This window comes from Pelobates fuscus, chromosome 7, assembly GCF_036172605.1.
Source record: "Pelobates fuscus isolate aPelFus1 chromosome 7, aPelFus1.pri, whole genome shotgun sequence".
Taxonomy (NCBI): Eukaryota; Metazoa; Chordata; class Amphibia; order Anura; family Pelobatidae; genus Pelobates; species Pelobates fuscus.
The window spans coordinates 186,459,836-186,474,248 of NC_086323.1; the positions used below are offsets into that span (position 1 = coordinate 186,459,836).

At 38.5% G+C, this 14,413-nt stretch overlaps 1 protein-coding gene across 1 annotated transcript; it reads left to right on the forward strand.

The window, feature by feature from the left end:
- Positions 1–319: 319 nt before the first annotated feature.
- Positions 320–11,364, forward strand: GP9 (glycoprotein IX platelet). The gene is made up of 2 exons (XM_063426969.1): positions 320–374; positions 10,193–11,364. The coding sequence occupies exon 2, from the start codon at positions 10,200–10,202 to the stop codon at positions 10,815–10,817; it is 618 nt and encodes a 205-aa protein (XP_063283039.1). The 5' UTR covers positions 320–374; positions 10,193–10,199; the 3' UTR covers positions 10,818–11,364.
- Positions 11,365–14,413: the final 3,049 nt, after the last annotated feature.

Below are 14,413 nucleotides of genomic sequence, written 5' to 3' on the forward strand. Positions count from 1 at the left end.
AAGGGTTCCACTGGAAAAATTAATTGGGAACCCCTGCTCTAGTGTACAAAATAGTCTAAAGTCAAGCACAGTAAATAAATGTGTGATGACAACTTGATAGGCTGGGATTAATCTATACTGAACTACACGTCCAAAAATACATTACATCACAACATTCTGCTGGCAATTTGAAAAATAAAATAGTGTGTGATCAGGATGTGGCAAATGAAATGTCCAAGAAAAGTGGATGAGTTTGTATGAAATCCATATCCTTCCTGTCTCTATGGAACAGTAGATAAGCTCAAATTTGCATCTGTTGATTCACAACTCATCTTATTCAAAAGGTTTACAGTTTTTGCTGAACATCATAATAAAAACCTCCGTACAAAGCAAAGGTAAGTGTCAAGGGGAGATATGAAAATAGGTCAGGACAGGAATATTTTAACTCATGTGTGGGTTTATGGACATTGCTATATTTCCTACATATAGATGCAAAATGGAAATGATATTAAAAAGTAGATTATTTATGCATAATTATTTAATTTATAATGTTTAAACATACATTTGTCCTATTTTATTACACACATTTAAATTTAAAATAGTTTTTTTTTTTATCTGTTATGATACAAAAATAAAAGAGGTTCAGTGGGAAGCCAACAAGAAAAGTGAATTTAATATTTAAGGCCAAGATATTCAAAATGAAAAAAAGAGTAGAATTAGAGGATTTTTCTAATATTGCTATTTTAGGGTCAATTTTGGAATTCACTTTGACTTCCCAGCAATACTTACTTGAATATCCTTTCTATATATATATATATATATATATATATATATATATATATATATATATATATATATATTACCATATACCATATAATCACCATTACTTGCATATTTAATTAATATTTCCTATTTTATTTTCTATAGTTGATTAATTCATTAGTCAGTATAACAGGGATTTTCACAGAGTATAAATATAAAGAAGTAATATTAATACATGAGTAATTACACCACCACATTTTTTTTAAGAAAATTAAATCATGGACATATGTTAAAAATCAGTTTTATAAAACACTTTCTTATAGTGGATGGTTCATTTATAATAAGTGAGGGCAAGGTTAATAAATCATGTTTTTAAATTCGAAATAAATGTTATTTACCAAAGAATTGTTTGATATTAAAAGCACTGTAAATTTGAAATTTAAAGGCAAAATAACTTAACTAGAAAAAACAAAAAAAGTCAGCTATGCTTTCATTTTGGCTACTTTGGCCATATATTTCAAATTCACTTTGAATTCCTTCCTAAATGTCCTTAATTCTCAGATTAGTCAAAAACCCTGTTAATATTGGACTTAACAAAAAAAAAACAAAAAACAACACACACACACACACACACAGCCTTATAGGGATGCTCCAGACCACTAAATGCACTTCTGTTTGCTGAAATGCTTTATCTGTGAAGAGTGTGTCCACTTTTTTCATTTGACACATGACACATAACGCCAGGGGCATACGGGGAAGGTGGGTCGTTTGGGCCCCCTGGGCAAAGTTAGTCCAAAATGTATGTATTAAACATGTATGTATGCATTTGAACGTGTAAAATCAGTGTGAATGGACTTATGTCCATTTGTAGAATGTTAATGTGTGCATGTTCAATTGCATATTTGAGTGCAGTGTGTAAATTGAGGTATATTTTTATATGTATGTTTGGAAGGGTGGGAGTTTAAATGTTAAGTGGTCAGAAGACAAGGGACGGGTATGAACCCAATGGAAATTTTGGAGATAGGTACTGTGCAAATGTATAAAACTTCACTTTTATTTTGTTGGTTAAAAATAATTAGTGTTAGTCACGGACACCGTTAGGTATATGTCTAAAATATATCCAATGGTGTCCATTATATGGAAAAAAAGAAAGAAAAGAGAATATAAACCGATGTATTTACAAGGATACAGCTATTTACAAAAGGCTAAGTGAAAGATAGCAAAAGAAAAATACATATATATACAGAAAGGAATATATACAATGAATTGGTTCAGACAGATACATATGCAGCTGTATCTCTGTGTCTATATCGAGAGGATGGAACGCTGAACCTCTCTGGTGTAGATTCTTGCTAGGGATACAGTATTCAAGACACTATGTTTTTTTTTTAAATAGATATAATTCTACACAGAAGAAGCTGTTTGTATAAATTAAGGTGATTGTTGGTGTGTGTATTAGTGTGGAGAATATGTGTATGAATCCATGGATAGAGTGTTTGTGAGTGCATTTTAACAGTGTCAGCGTGTATCAGTGTAGTACTGTGTCAATATGAGTATAAATGTTAGTATGCGTATGAATGCCTTTGTGTATGTGTGTACATTTTCAGTGTGCGCAAACACAGGAGCAGTGTGTCACCAAGACTGCAAGGTTGTGTTTGCATGCACTTTTGTATATTGAACGTGACTTTTGTTATATCTATATATATATCTCCCCTAATGTGTAATCTGTTTACTTATAGAATCTGTATACTGCATAAAATATGGCAATCTCACATAAGGCTTCCAAGCTATTTACTTAACAGCAGAAAGACCAAACTTAAAGGACCAGCTCAATGAAGTGGTCTGGGTGCCAGGTCCCCAGGTTTTAACCCTGCAGCTGTAAGGGTTATTGAGGGTTAATCCAGCCTCTAGTGGCTGTCTCACTGACAGCCACTAGAGGCCGCATTCGCGATTCTCACTGTGAAAATCACAGTGAGAAGATGCCGACGTCCATAGGAAAGCTCATGCTTTCCTATGGGCGGTTTGAATGCGCGCGCGGCTCTTGCCGCGCATGCGCATTTGGCACTGATGTCGGCAGGAGGAGGAGAGTTCCCCAGCACTGGAGAAAGGTAAGTGTTTTAACCTCTTTAGTCCCCTTCAGCCCAGCGGGAGGGGGGCCATGAGGGTGGGGGGGACCTAAAGACTACATAGTGCCAGGAAAACATGTTTGTCTCCTGGCACTATAGTGGTCCTTTAACCACTGTCAGGATTGCTATATGATCCAGCACGTATATGATCCAGCAAATGTCCACAAATGTCCAATGGAACGAACCGTCTGCCCTGTGGTTTACTGCAGTGTGCCTGAGACTGAGCCTCCATGATGGTGCCAAGCAGTGGGGAAGACAATGCCAGGACAGTAGAAGCAATGATACATTCAGAGGGAATGATAGGGGATGTTTCCTATTCCTGTATCGACTCAGTGTCAAACTGTCTAGATAAGGCGTCGGCCTTGATATTTTTAGAACCAGGTCTATATGTTATAAGAAAATTAAAGCGAGAATGGAACAATGACCACCTTTCTTGTCTAGCAGATAATCGCTTAACATCTCCTATTTAAGCCAGGTTTTTATGGTCTGTAATGATCAAAAGGGGGTCCTTGAACCCCTCCAAAAGATGTCACCACTCCTTGATAGCTAGAATAATGGCCAACAATTCTCTATTGCCAATATCATAATTGCACTCTGCAGAGGACAACTTTCTAGAGAAGTAGCCATAAGGATGCACAGGAGTCTCTTGGCTCTCTCTCTGGGAGAGAACAGTCCCTACCCTTGTCTCAGAGGCATCAACCTCCAGTATGAAAGGTTTACTGGTGTCTGGATGTATCAATATGTCTGCAGAGCCAAACCTCTGATAATTTCAAAAGCTTCTACAGCCTCCTTAGACCATATCATACTGCTAGCCCCCTTGTGTGTCATATTGGTGATGGGGGCTTTTACTGAAGAAAACCCCTTTATAAATTTTCTATAATAATTGGCAAAACCAATTAACATTTGAATGGCCTTTAACCCAGTAGGTAGAGGTCACTGACTCCAGTTTTTTAGGATCCATCTGAAACCCCAAGGCAGAAATATTATATCAAAACTACTTCCGACTTCCGATTGTGGTGAGTTTGAAGGTCAGGGAAATACATAAGGATATCCTCCAGATAGATCAAGACAAATTAGTAAATATAATCCCTGAGTACGTCGTTAAGAAACTCCTGGAATACAGTTGGAGTGTTGCACAAGCGAAATGGCATCACCAGGTACTCATAGTGTCCATTTCTGGTATTACATGCTGTTTTCCACTCATGGTTTTCCTTAATTCTCACCAAATTGTAAGCGCTTCTAAGGTCAAGCTTAGTAACTATTTTAGCGTCTGGAGTCTGTCAAACAACTCAGCAATAAGGGGAATGGGGTAGGCGTTCTTAATGGTAATTTTGTTCAATGCCCTGTAATCGGTACAAGGACGTAACTCCCCATCCTTTTTAGATACAAAAAAGTACAGGCGAGGATGATTTGCATATATGGCCTTTATTCAATGAGTCCCTAATATATTCCTCCATTATTCTACTCTCCTGTGGGGACAGAGCATAGACTGCTCCCTTAGGTGTCATAGCGCCGGGTAGTAAGTTTATGGAACAGTGTGAGGAGGTAAAGTATTAGAGTGCGTTTTGCTGAATACTTCCTTAATGTCTGGTATTGTATAGGGACTTCGGGGGTTTGAGGTGTAATAGTGGGTAATTCAATGGTGCCCACTCTTTTGGTGACATGCAATATGCACCTTTCATCACAATCCTTACCCCATTCCAATATGTCCCCATTAGCCCAGTCAATATGAGGGTTATGCTTGCTAAGCCAAGGAAAGCCTTATATGACAGGACAAGAAGGAGATGCAATAACCTGAAATGTTATATCTTCCTTATGTTAAGCCCCAATGGACATGCTAAGGGGTAAGGTTTTGTGAGTAATCATTGGTTGTGAGAGTGGTCTCCCATCTATAGCCTCAACAGCTAGAGGTGATAGTCTCTCCTTGATAGGTATAGCATTTCCCCTATATTGTCTTTCTGCTTCCGACAATCTAGAAACCCCCAACTGCATGGGTTCGGGTTCGGACTGTACAGGAAGGTCAGAGACAATAGGGGTGCTAAAGGCATAGTCATGCGTCTGGTTTTGTTTCTCGTAGCTTCTCTAGTTCTCAATCTATTATCAATTTGCATGACAAATGTGATAAACTCATTAAGTTTCTTGGGTAGATCTCATCTAGCATAGTTTCAGATAGTCCCTTCTTAAATGCAGAGATTAACCCACTCTTAGTCCAGTCTACCTCGGAAGCCAAGGTACGAAATTCCATGGCATACTCCGAGTTCCCTTGTCTGATGTGCATCAGGGCAGTGGAGGCATCATCCTCCCTGCCTAATGGGTCAAACGTAAGTTTGAATTCCGTAAGGAATTCCTGGTAATTGTGTTCCACACTCCTATTACTCTCCCATAATGAATTAGCCCAAACTAAAGCTTCACCGTTTAGTTGGTTCATCAGGTAACCAATTTTAGCTCTGTCTGTGGGAAAAGATCCCGGTGAGGCCTCAAAATGATACTCTATTTGGTTAAGGAATCCCCGGCATTCTTGAATATTACCATCAAAATGCAGGGGAGGACTATAGGTGGAGGGACACTAGGCGGAGGTGAGACAGTAGGAGAAGCTGCAGGTTGCAGACGCGCTGTTCGGCCTGGGCAAATTGAGAAGCGTACTGAAGGCCTGGGCAAATTGATCCATGCTGTGATCATTCTCCTCTAGTTTCCTTTCGCAAGCAGCTATGTGCTGACACAATTCTACAGGATCTATGGCCCTGTCGTAATGCCAACACGTAGAATTGTGTTACACAGATGACTAGTAGGTAACGTATTATCGGGCCTTAGAATGGCCGGACTAACGTATCAAAGAATAGTCAGGATGCTAGCCAAGGTCAAGGGACACAGATAGAGACACAACGATAAAGGAAAGCCAGAGGACAGGGATACCAGAAATACAGGGAAGTCAAAATCGACGCCAAAGTAAAAAAACAGAAGAAACTTGAATCAGGAACGCGCTCTCGGACAGCCACTAAGGAAACTACGACAGGGCAATGAGGAAAGGTAATTCTAGGTTTTTATACCTAGTTTACCTTTCTGATTGGCCGGGATCGCAAAATGTGCGCATGCAATTGCTTGGGTTGTCACTCATCCCCCAACTTATAATGAATAAAAGAATATCATTATGCACAAATAGATTGAAGGACCTGCCTGACATCCCATGCAGAATGTCCAGATAATTTAATTTTCACGCCCTATATTTGACACTGTAACTTTGCAAATCTATATAAAACCTGTACATTGGGAGGTCCTGTATACTTGAGAGTCATCACTGAAAACAAATATCAGTGTTTTAGAGAAGTAAAATGTGTAAACCATTGATTAAATGATTAAATCATCATTGAAAGAGCAGTTTTTGTGCGGAAAACGCAAAAAAACAACCAAATATGAATACTAACTTTGGCCATGGTTTGTAAACAAGAGGCTAATAAAAACGACTTGACATTCTCTATTTTGAATACCATTGCTTGTCTGCATTTGCAAATGGTATGCAATTATGGGGGAATTTTCATTCCTGAGCTGCCATCTCAAATGCAACATAGATAAACCATACCAATCTGTCAAATTGTAATGTGTAAAAATTTAAATGGGAAGGCTAGTCATTTGACCCTGTAACTTTCCAACAACATTTCTTAATTGCTCACACTTTTTAAAAACATTTTATTAACATTGTATTAAATTGTATTCCATATATAAATATTTGATGTGAAATTAAAGTCATATTTCTCCTTAACAAAATGATATATAATAAATGTAGGTGCACTTAATATGAAAGAGGTAAGTTATGGTTGAACAAACATATAGCTCAAATTTCTTTTTTTCACCACTACAGCTCATATCCCCCTCACTATAGCCATCACCCCCTACTAAAGCCCCTATGACCCCACTTCAGCCCCAACCGCAGACATGCAACCCCACAAGAGGTATTCCCTTACACACATTATCTCCAAGCCTTGTCCCACTTACCATCAAACCACCCACCTAGTCACATTCACCATTCAATCATACGCCAAACTAGTGATATAAATGCATCAAAGATAAATGCATCAAATGTAATACTGCAAACTTTGTGTGCGTCTGTGTGTGAGTATATATATATTTATAATCCAGGAAAAGTGCAATTTAATACACCAAAAATAGTACCAACGTTTCAGTCCAGTGGTGGACTTTTTTCAAGACCATAAATATGTACATATACAGTCAGGTCCATAAATATTGGGACATCGACACAATTCTAATCTTTTTGGCTCTATACACCAACACAATGGGTTTGAAATGAAATGAACAAGATGTGCTTTAACTGCAGACTTTCAGCTTTAATTTGAGGGTATTTACATCCAAATCAGGTGAACGGTGTAGGAATTACAACAGTTTGTATATGTGCCTCCCACTTTTCAAGGGACCAAAAGTAATGGGACAATTGGCTGCTCAGCTGTTCCATGACTGTACATACACTGGCGTTTGAGAATAATTCACACACTTAATGGTCTCACTCAGGCCTCAATTTCACCATTCAATTTCACACCAGCTCATTTTTTTTTTTTTTTCATTTTAGACCCACTGTGAGGTCTTACAGCCTCACCTGATGCCCATGGGTGGGGGATTGGGGGGACATGTGCAACCTCCTTTATACTAATATGGGGGTTATATTGACTACCACAGAATTTGATATAATTTCCCTTCTAATGGCTCGCTAAGTAATCAAAACAGGCCACATATTGAATACGCTGCACAATTTTGGGCACCTGTTCTAAAGAAGGATATTATGGCACTAGAACAATTGTAGAGGCAGACTACAAAATTAATGACAGGAATGTAAGATTTTAGTTATGAGAAAAGGATAACACATTTACATATTTTGTTTAGAAAAACAATCCATTAGAGGGGATATAATAGCATTATACAAATATATTCGGTGGGTAAATACAAGCCATTGTCTGGAAATCTATTCATAAACAGGACTATACATAGGACAAAAGGTCACACATTTAGACTGGAAGAAATGAGATATAGTTTATTTTTTTTTACATTTAAAAGAGGTGGTTTTATCAGAGTCAATACAGATGTTTAAGCAGCATATAATTAACAATAAATAAGCAGCAGTCAATAGGACTCATTGGATCAGCATTCCCCAGCTGACAATTTCTTATCATGCAGGAAAAAATTGGATGTCTAATGAACTGATCTGCTTCACCATCAAGGAAGCACTGAAAACCGCGAACATTCGGCTGCAGAAGACTGAGAGCAACGCCAACACTAAAGCCAGTAAGCAAGACAGGAGACAGGAAGAGAGAGTCAATGAAGGAACAGTGTGTCTGTATGTGTGTTGATATGTGTGTTAATAGTGGAACTGGGACAGGAAATTATGTTCTGAGCATTTGAAAGCAGAGCAGCTCAATATGAGGGAGCAATGTCAGAGAAGTGGCATATTGTCTCATCACCAATACCACACATGGTCTCCCTCCCAAAGTGCATGAAATAAAGTAGTGATCCAGGCACTCGGATGGATAGCAAAATAGTAGTCAAAACAGCAGCCTTATTGGAGCAGAGCAACGGGTCGAAACTTTGCGGTGTGTTCTGCTCCAATAAAGATGCTATTTTGCTATCCAGCTGAGTGCCTGGTCCACTACCTTATTTCATACACTTTGCTTGGGGCCTGACCTTCACTGATCTGGTGCACCTTGGTAGCCTGGTAAATGCGGTCTCCTTCTGATTTTATTCCCTCCCAAAGTGGGCATGTCAGTTTGATACACACCATGGGCATCCCAGATAGTGTTTGTTTCAGTATAGGACAAACACATTAAAAAGGACCCACCAAGCACCATCAACACTAAAGCACTTGGCTTCTTACCTGGGGTCCACCAGTCACCAGTCATCAGTTAGCCTTTGAGAAAGGCGCTAGTTTAAGCGCCGAAACGCGTTAGACTCGTTATTATGATTTCTTAAATCACTTCACCTTTTATTTTAGCACATAGGGTGTTTTGTATGTTTTCTTTTCAAAATGGAGATCTCTAGCTTGTTTTCTTTTATCATTTAGCAAGGGATGCTACCTGCTCTACTATTCTAGCTATATAGAGGATTAGCAGTGGTTAGATTTAGTACTTCTTGGACATAACAGCAATATAGGGACTTGCTTCCTGACAGCTGACTATTAATACCTATTACTACTAAACCTGTCTATCCTCTAGCTGTGTTCAATTGGGTCTATAGACTCAAAACATATACTAGCTATATAGAGGATTGGCAGTGGTTAGCAAAAAATAGTAGTATAGGGACTTGTTTTCCTGACAGCTTACTATTAGTACCTATTATATTCGGTTTTCAGACTTTTATACTTATCCCCCTATATCATTTAGGCTAAGATATGATATTATTTTTGATCAAGTATAATCCAGGGAGAACTACTCCTAGCAATATAGGTTTCCTATTTGACCCTGATATTGTAGGAGTCATATTTCTCTCCCTCCTGTCTCCTTATCCCCATATGCATTTTGGCTCTCCCTTCCTTACTAATCAAGCTTCTATATCCTATCCCCATCTTTGTTATTTGGGTTTATTTATTATTATTTTTTGTTAGTGTCTATGATGTGTCAATACACTTTTGATTTTTAACAGTTAACTCTGATATATCCAAAACCGTGGATCCTGACTTTTTGTTTTTAGATCCATTACCTCTGTTTCTTGTTTATACTATATATAGGGTTACCCCCTCTCATTGGATATTTTTTGGACACACTATCTCAGTCCCTGCCTCTCAGGGATAGTTTTTTCTTTAACTTATAATGTATTATCTCTTGTTCTGTTAATAGCTTTCTAGACCCTACAGAAGCCGTGTCAGTAACAGCCAAGGGAGGTGTGGCTAGGGCTGCATAAACAGAAACAAAGTGATTTAGCTCCTAATTGGCAGATAACTGAGCAGTGAGATTGCAGGGATTGATCTGTACACCAAAACTGCTTCATTAAGCTAAAGTTATTTAGGTGACTATAGTGTCCCTTTAATTAACAAAATAAAATATATATGAGGATTTTATTCTTAGATGAGAATCGTCTGGAATTCAAAGCGAGTTCAAAGAGAATTTCAAATTTAAGGCCAAAATAACACAACTAGAATAAAGTCTCCAAAATGAGCTATGCTTTCACTTTGGGCCACTTTAACCTTAAATGTTACATTCACTTTGAACTCCTGGCATGTCTCACTTTGTTAAATAACCCTGTACATTTCTGATCTATCAGTAGCAAAATGTAAATAAATGTAATTTTGAAAAGAACCATTAAAATGTAATTACTCTTTTTTTTTTCAGCTCCATCATGATAGAAGCAAATATCTTCATTATTCAGAGTCTCATTCTGATCGCTTTACTTTGCAAATGTGGTGCTGAATTTTGCCCTCATCCTTGTGTTTGTAAACCCATAGAACGAAAAGGAATCATCTTGAATTGCAGTTCTTCAAAACTAAATGCTATTCCTGAAATTCCTGCCAACACCATCAAACTTTATCTACAGAATAGTAGCCTGACCTCTGTTCCTGCTGGGTCATTTGACCACTTAAGGCATCTGCAGGAAGTGGATCTCTCTGGCAATCCTTGGAATTGTGACTGTAATATCTTTTATGTCAAAATCTGGCTTGAGTCCCAAAATGTTATAAACATGTTGAATGTGAGATGTGGAACACCCGCCACACTATCAGGTTTACTCCTTCAGAACCTTTCTGGAAATGAAATTCAAGGCTGTCACACAAGGTGGTCGATTGAATGTGAAAAGTTTTTTGTAAGGGATCTTTATCTGATTGGTTTTGCAGTGTTGCTACTGATTATGATGTCCTATGTGTTCAGGATGGCCAAAAGACTTGCCTGTCGCGTTACAGTGAGCACATCACAAGGAAAGCATTATAAAGCTTGCACAAAAGACAGTCACAAGTCAAAATAGTAGAACATAGAATGATCCCAACTAACACATTGGGCTATATTTTTTTATGACAACAGTAGGATAATTCTTAAAGCAGCTCTGATACTTTGCAGGTCTTGATTTTAAATTAGTCAATCATTTTTGTCCCCCTATGTCTCAATGTTTTCATTTTTTGAAATTCAGTGTTTTTTAGTTGTACATATAAAAAAGTAGGGACTGCATTTTCTAATGGGGTGTGTGATCATTGGTAAATGTTGGCAATTCTCATAAGAATAATAACATCTATTTCTCTCTTTACCATCACAAAATAATAGCTAACAATGATATATAAAGTAATAGTTAAAATTATATTCTCAAATGGGACAAAAAACATTTTTGTAATTTGAAGTTAATTGATATTGTGTTCTTGTTAAATTTATATTATATATAATTGCAATTATACATATTGTTTGATAATTTTACCATGGTTTTTCCATTTTTTATTTACCAATGGTAAAAGTCGGGCAAGTTGGATGTTAATAGTCTTTTTTGTTCTTATGTGTCTGTCATGATCTACCCTTTAAATATATAGTAGCAGTTTGTCTTTGACTTTTTAGTATTAAACTTGTGTAATTGTATTACAGAAACTTGTTTTTTTTTTTACTTCTCTTCATGTTGTGATATAATTTTGTGTCTATTTTAAACGTGCACCTGACTCATTTATATATTATTTATATATTGCCTCATGGGTCAGTCATAGCAGAAAGATTTCAGATTCAACCATGGGCTACTCTAGCATTCGTTCACTAGATCAGGGGTAGGCCACATTTTAGTAGTACTGTGTCCTTTGGAGTGCCAGTCCTATTTTAGTTTTTTTAAATTGAGGTGTGCATATTCCGCTTGTGTTTTTTATGGGTGCTGCAGTTGATTTGTAGCATTGTATTTGTGCGTATGTGGGCTGTTATCTTGTATATGTTCATGAGTAGTTTGGGGTATTGTGTATGATACTTATGAATGTTGGCTGTGCATGGAGGCTGCTTGTGAAATTGTGTGTGTGGATATGTCACATTGTGTGTTTTGTGAGGATATTTATGGGATTAATCATTAATTAATTTTCATTAATGAAAAATATTTTCATAAAAATTATTCAAAGTAATAATCTTTATTAAAATATCAAGGGTTGATATTTTATTGGCGCTATACCCAATTATTATTTAAAGCGAAGAGTTACTCACTATTTGAACTCTTTAGACCTGGAGTACGTTGTTCGAATTTAATATTTTATACATAATAAATAATAATATCGGACCTGGTCCAATGAGATTGTGGAAAACGTAATTATGTTAATGGCTGTTGATGTCATTTTAATGGTGGAGCTGTTGGCTTACGTCAGGAGTATTACCAGCATATATGGTTAATTCTTGTTCAGGACAATTTAGGAATGTTTAATTTCAAGATGCTTTGGTCAGCGTTTCTTCTTTTCTCTCAATGTGTACTTTGGTCTCAAACCAATGTGTCCTTACTCACCTAAGCGTTATGACAATTTCAGGATATTTAAGCTAACTTAATTTATCTCATTGCTAATTACATTTTGATATGTATATAGTTTTTATACATGTAACTTGCTAACTTTGGATATATCACACTATATTTCTATTTTTATATATAATTACATTTCAATTTTTATCATAGCGATATATGTGTGCTTGCTGAATACGTACTTTTAATTAACACATACTTATCTTATCTGTGTTCTTAACTTTTATTGACTTTGGATATATCACACTATATTTCTAATTTTACATATAATTACATTTACATTTTTATCATAGCGATATATGTGTGCTTGCTGAATACGTACTTTTTTTAAAATTCTTTATTTTTGTTGTGCATGAGTGAACATAACATCCTGCATCGTCACAACGATTGCAGGAACATGCAAAAGTCACAATGAAACACATTACATCAGAAGTTTCATCTTAAGAGTGAATTCTTTGCTTCATTTTGCTGTGCCTGCACATTTTTTGTTAAGGTTAAAGTACAAAATGTAATTGCACACATTTTAAAAATAGCTAAGGCACAAGTGATACATGCATTTTCTGTGTGCATAGGTATGCGGTTGAAGCGGCAACTGTGAGACACTCAGATATGTGCGGTTATGGCATGAATGACTTAAACATATTACATGCCTCCAGAACAACATACGTTTAACACAGCTAGTTAAATTTTGCTAGTGTAGTTGTAGTGTCGTGAAAGCTTTTGCAGGTTTTTCTACTCTTATATATGCCGTACTGCAAGAGGCAACACGTCCAAAAGAAAACACGTAACAATTAACAACACTAGGGCCGTCCTATACCATAAGGTGGCGTCACTACACATTTCAAATGCTAATGCAAACAGTTGTGTTGTAATTGAGGAGACTTGCGTGGGTTTAGGTCAATCTATACACATTCATGCTTAATGTGTGCGTAATGTGCGATCGCTTGATCTTGAGCAATGTTGTGGGTCAAGTATTGTGGGTCATTCGTGTACTAGTGCGTGTAGCATGCGCGGGGGAGATGTGATTTGTGGGGTTCGGTGGGTCCCCGTCGGGTCGTCGCTAGAAGGCTACGTAGCCTCTACCCCGTGGGAGCTTTGTCCTTAAGTTGTGGCCCGTGGCCCTCTGTCAGGGGGGGAGCGTGTGCTGATAATGCTGGGGGGGAGGGAAGGTCCGTGTGCCCTATAGTCAGTGCCTCTTGCCCTGTTCTAGCCCCTGCATGATGGTGGCTGTGCGGTGAGCAGTCTAGTGGTCATATGGTGGGCGTACTGCGTGCACCCAGATGTGCAGCGTGTGGTGTAAAATAGAGATAAACAAGGAGAAAGGAACAATAATAAAAAAAAAAACACAGCAAAAGCAACAAGGATAGTATTATTGTTAGCTACAGTAGGGAGTCCAGTACTATGTCCAGTGAGCCTTCAGCCCGCACCAGGCAGTAGGGGGTGCCCTGCTGGAGGCCTAGCACTGTGGATCTCTTGCGGATAGTCCTGCGTTGGTCGCTGCGCCTGTGTCCCCTGTGGGATTTCTGGGTATGAATGGTGCCGTGCCAGCTGGGTTCCAGGTGTGGGGCTGGGCCGCTATTTGCGTTGTCTCAGTCTGGAGTGAGTCCTTTGGGAAGCCCAACTTCACCAGGGTCGCCTCTACCTCTCCAATATCTTGGACCGGATAGGAAGCACTGTCCTTTGTGACCATCAGCGTGTGAGCCGTTTTCCATCGGTAAGTGATACCCTGTTTTCGTAAGAACGTAGTGAAGGGCTGCAGTGTTTTCCTCCAAGCTAGGGTACCCCTGAGAGGTCCGCATAAAAGGTGAGCTGAGAGGTCTCAAATTGGTATGGTGTTTGTCCTCCGAGGGAGCCCAACACCGCGGCCTTGTCCTGGCCGGGCCTGGAAACGGACGATCAGGTCCCTTGGGGCCGTTGCCGGTGCCCGGGACGGCTTGGGGATCCGGAATGTGCCATCAATTGCCACCGATCTGGCTTGTCTGGGGGTCAGGAGTGCACTCAGGAGCCGTCTGAGGAAGTGTGGTAGCTTAGCGTCCGGCACACTCTCCGACACCACTCTGATTTTAATGTTGTCGCGGCGTCTGGAGTCCTCCATAGCT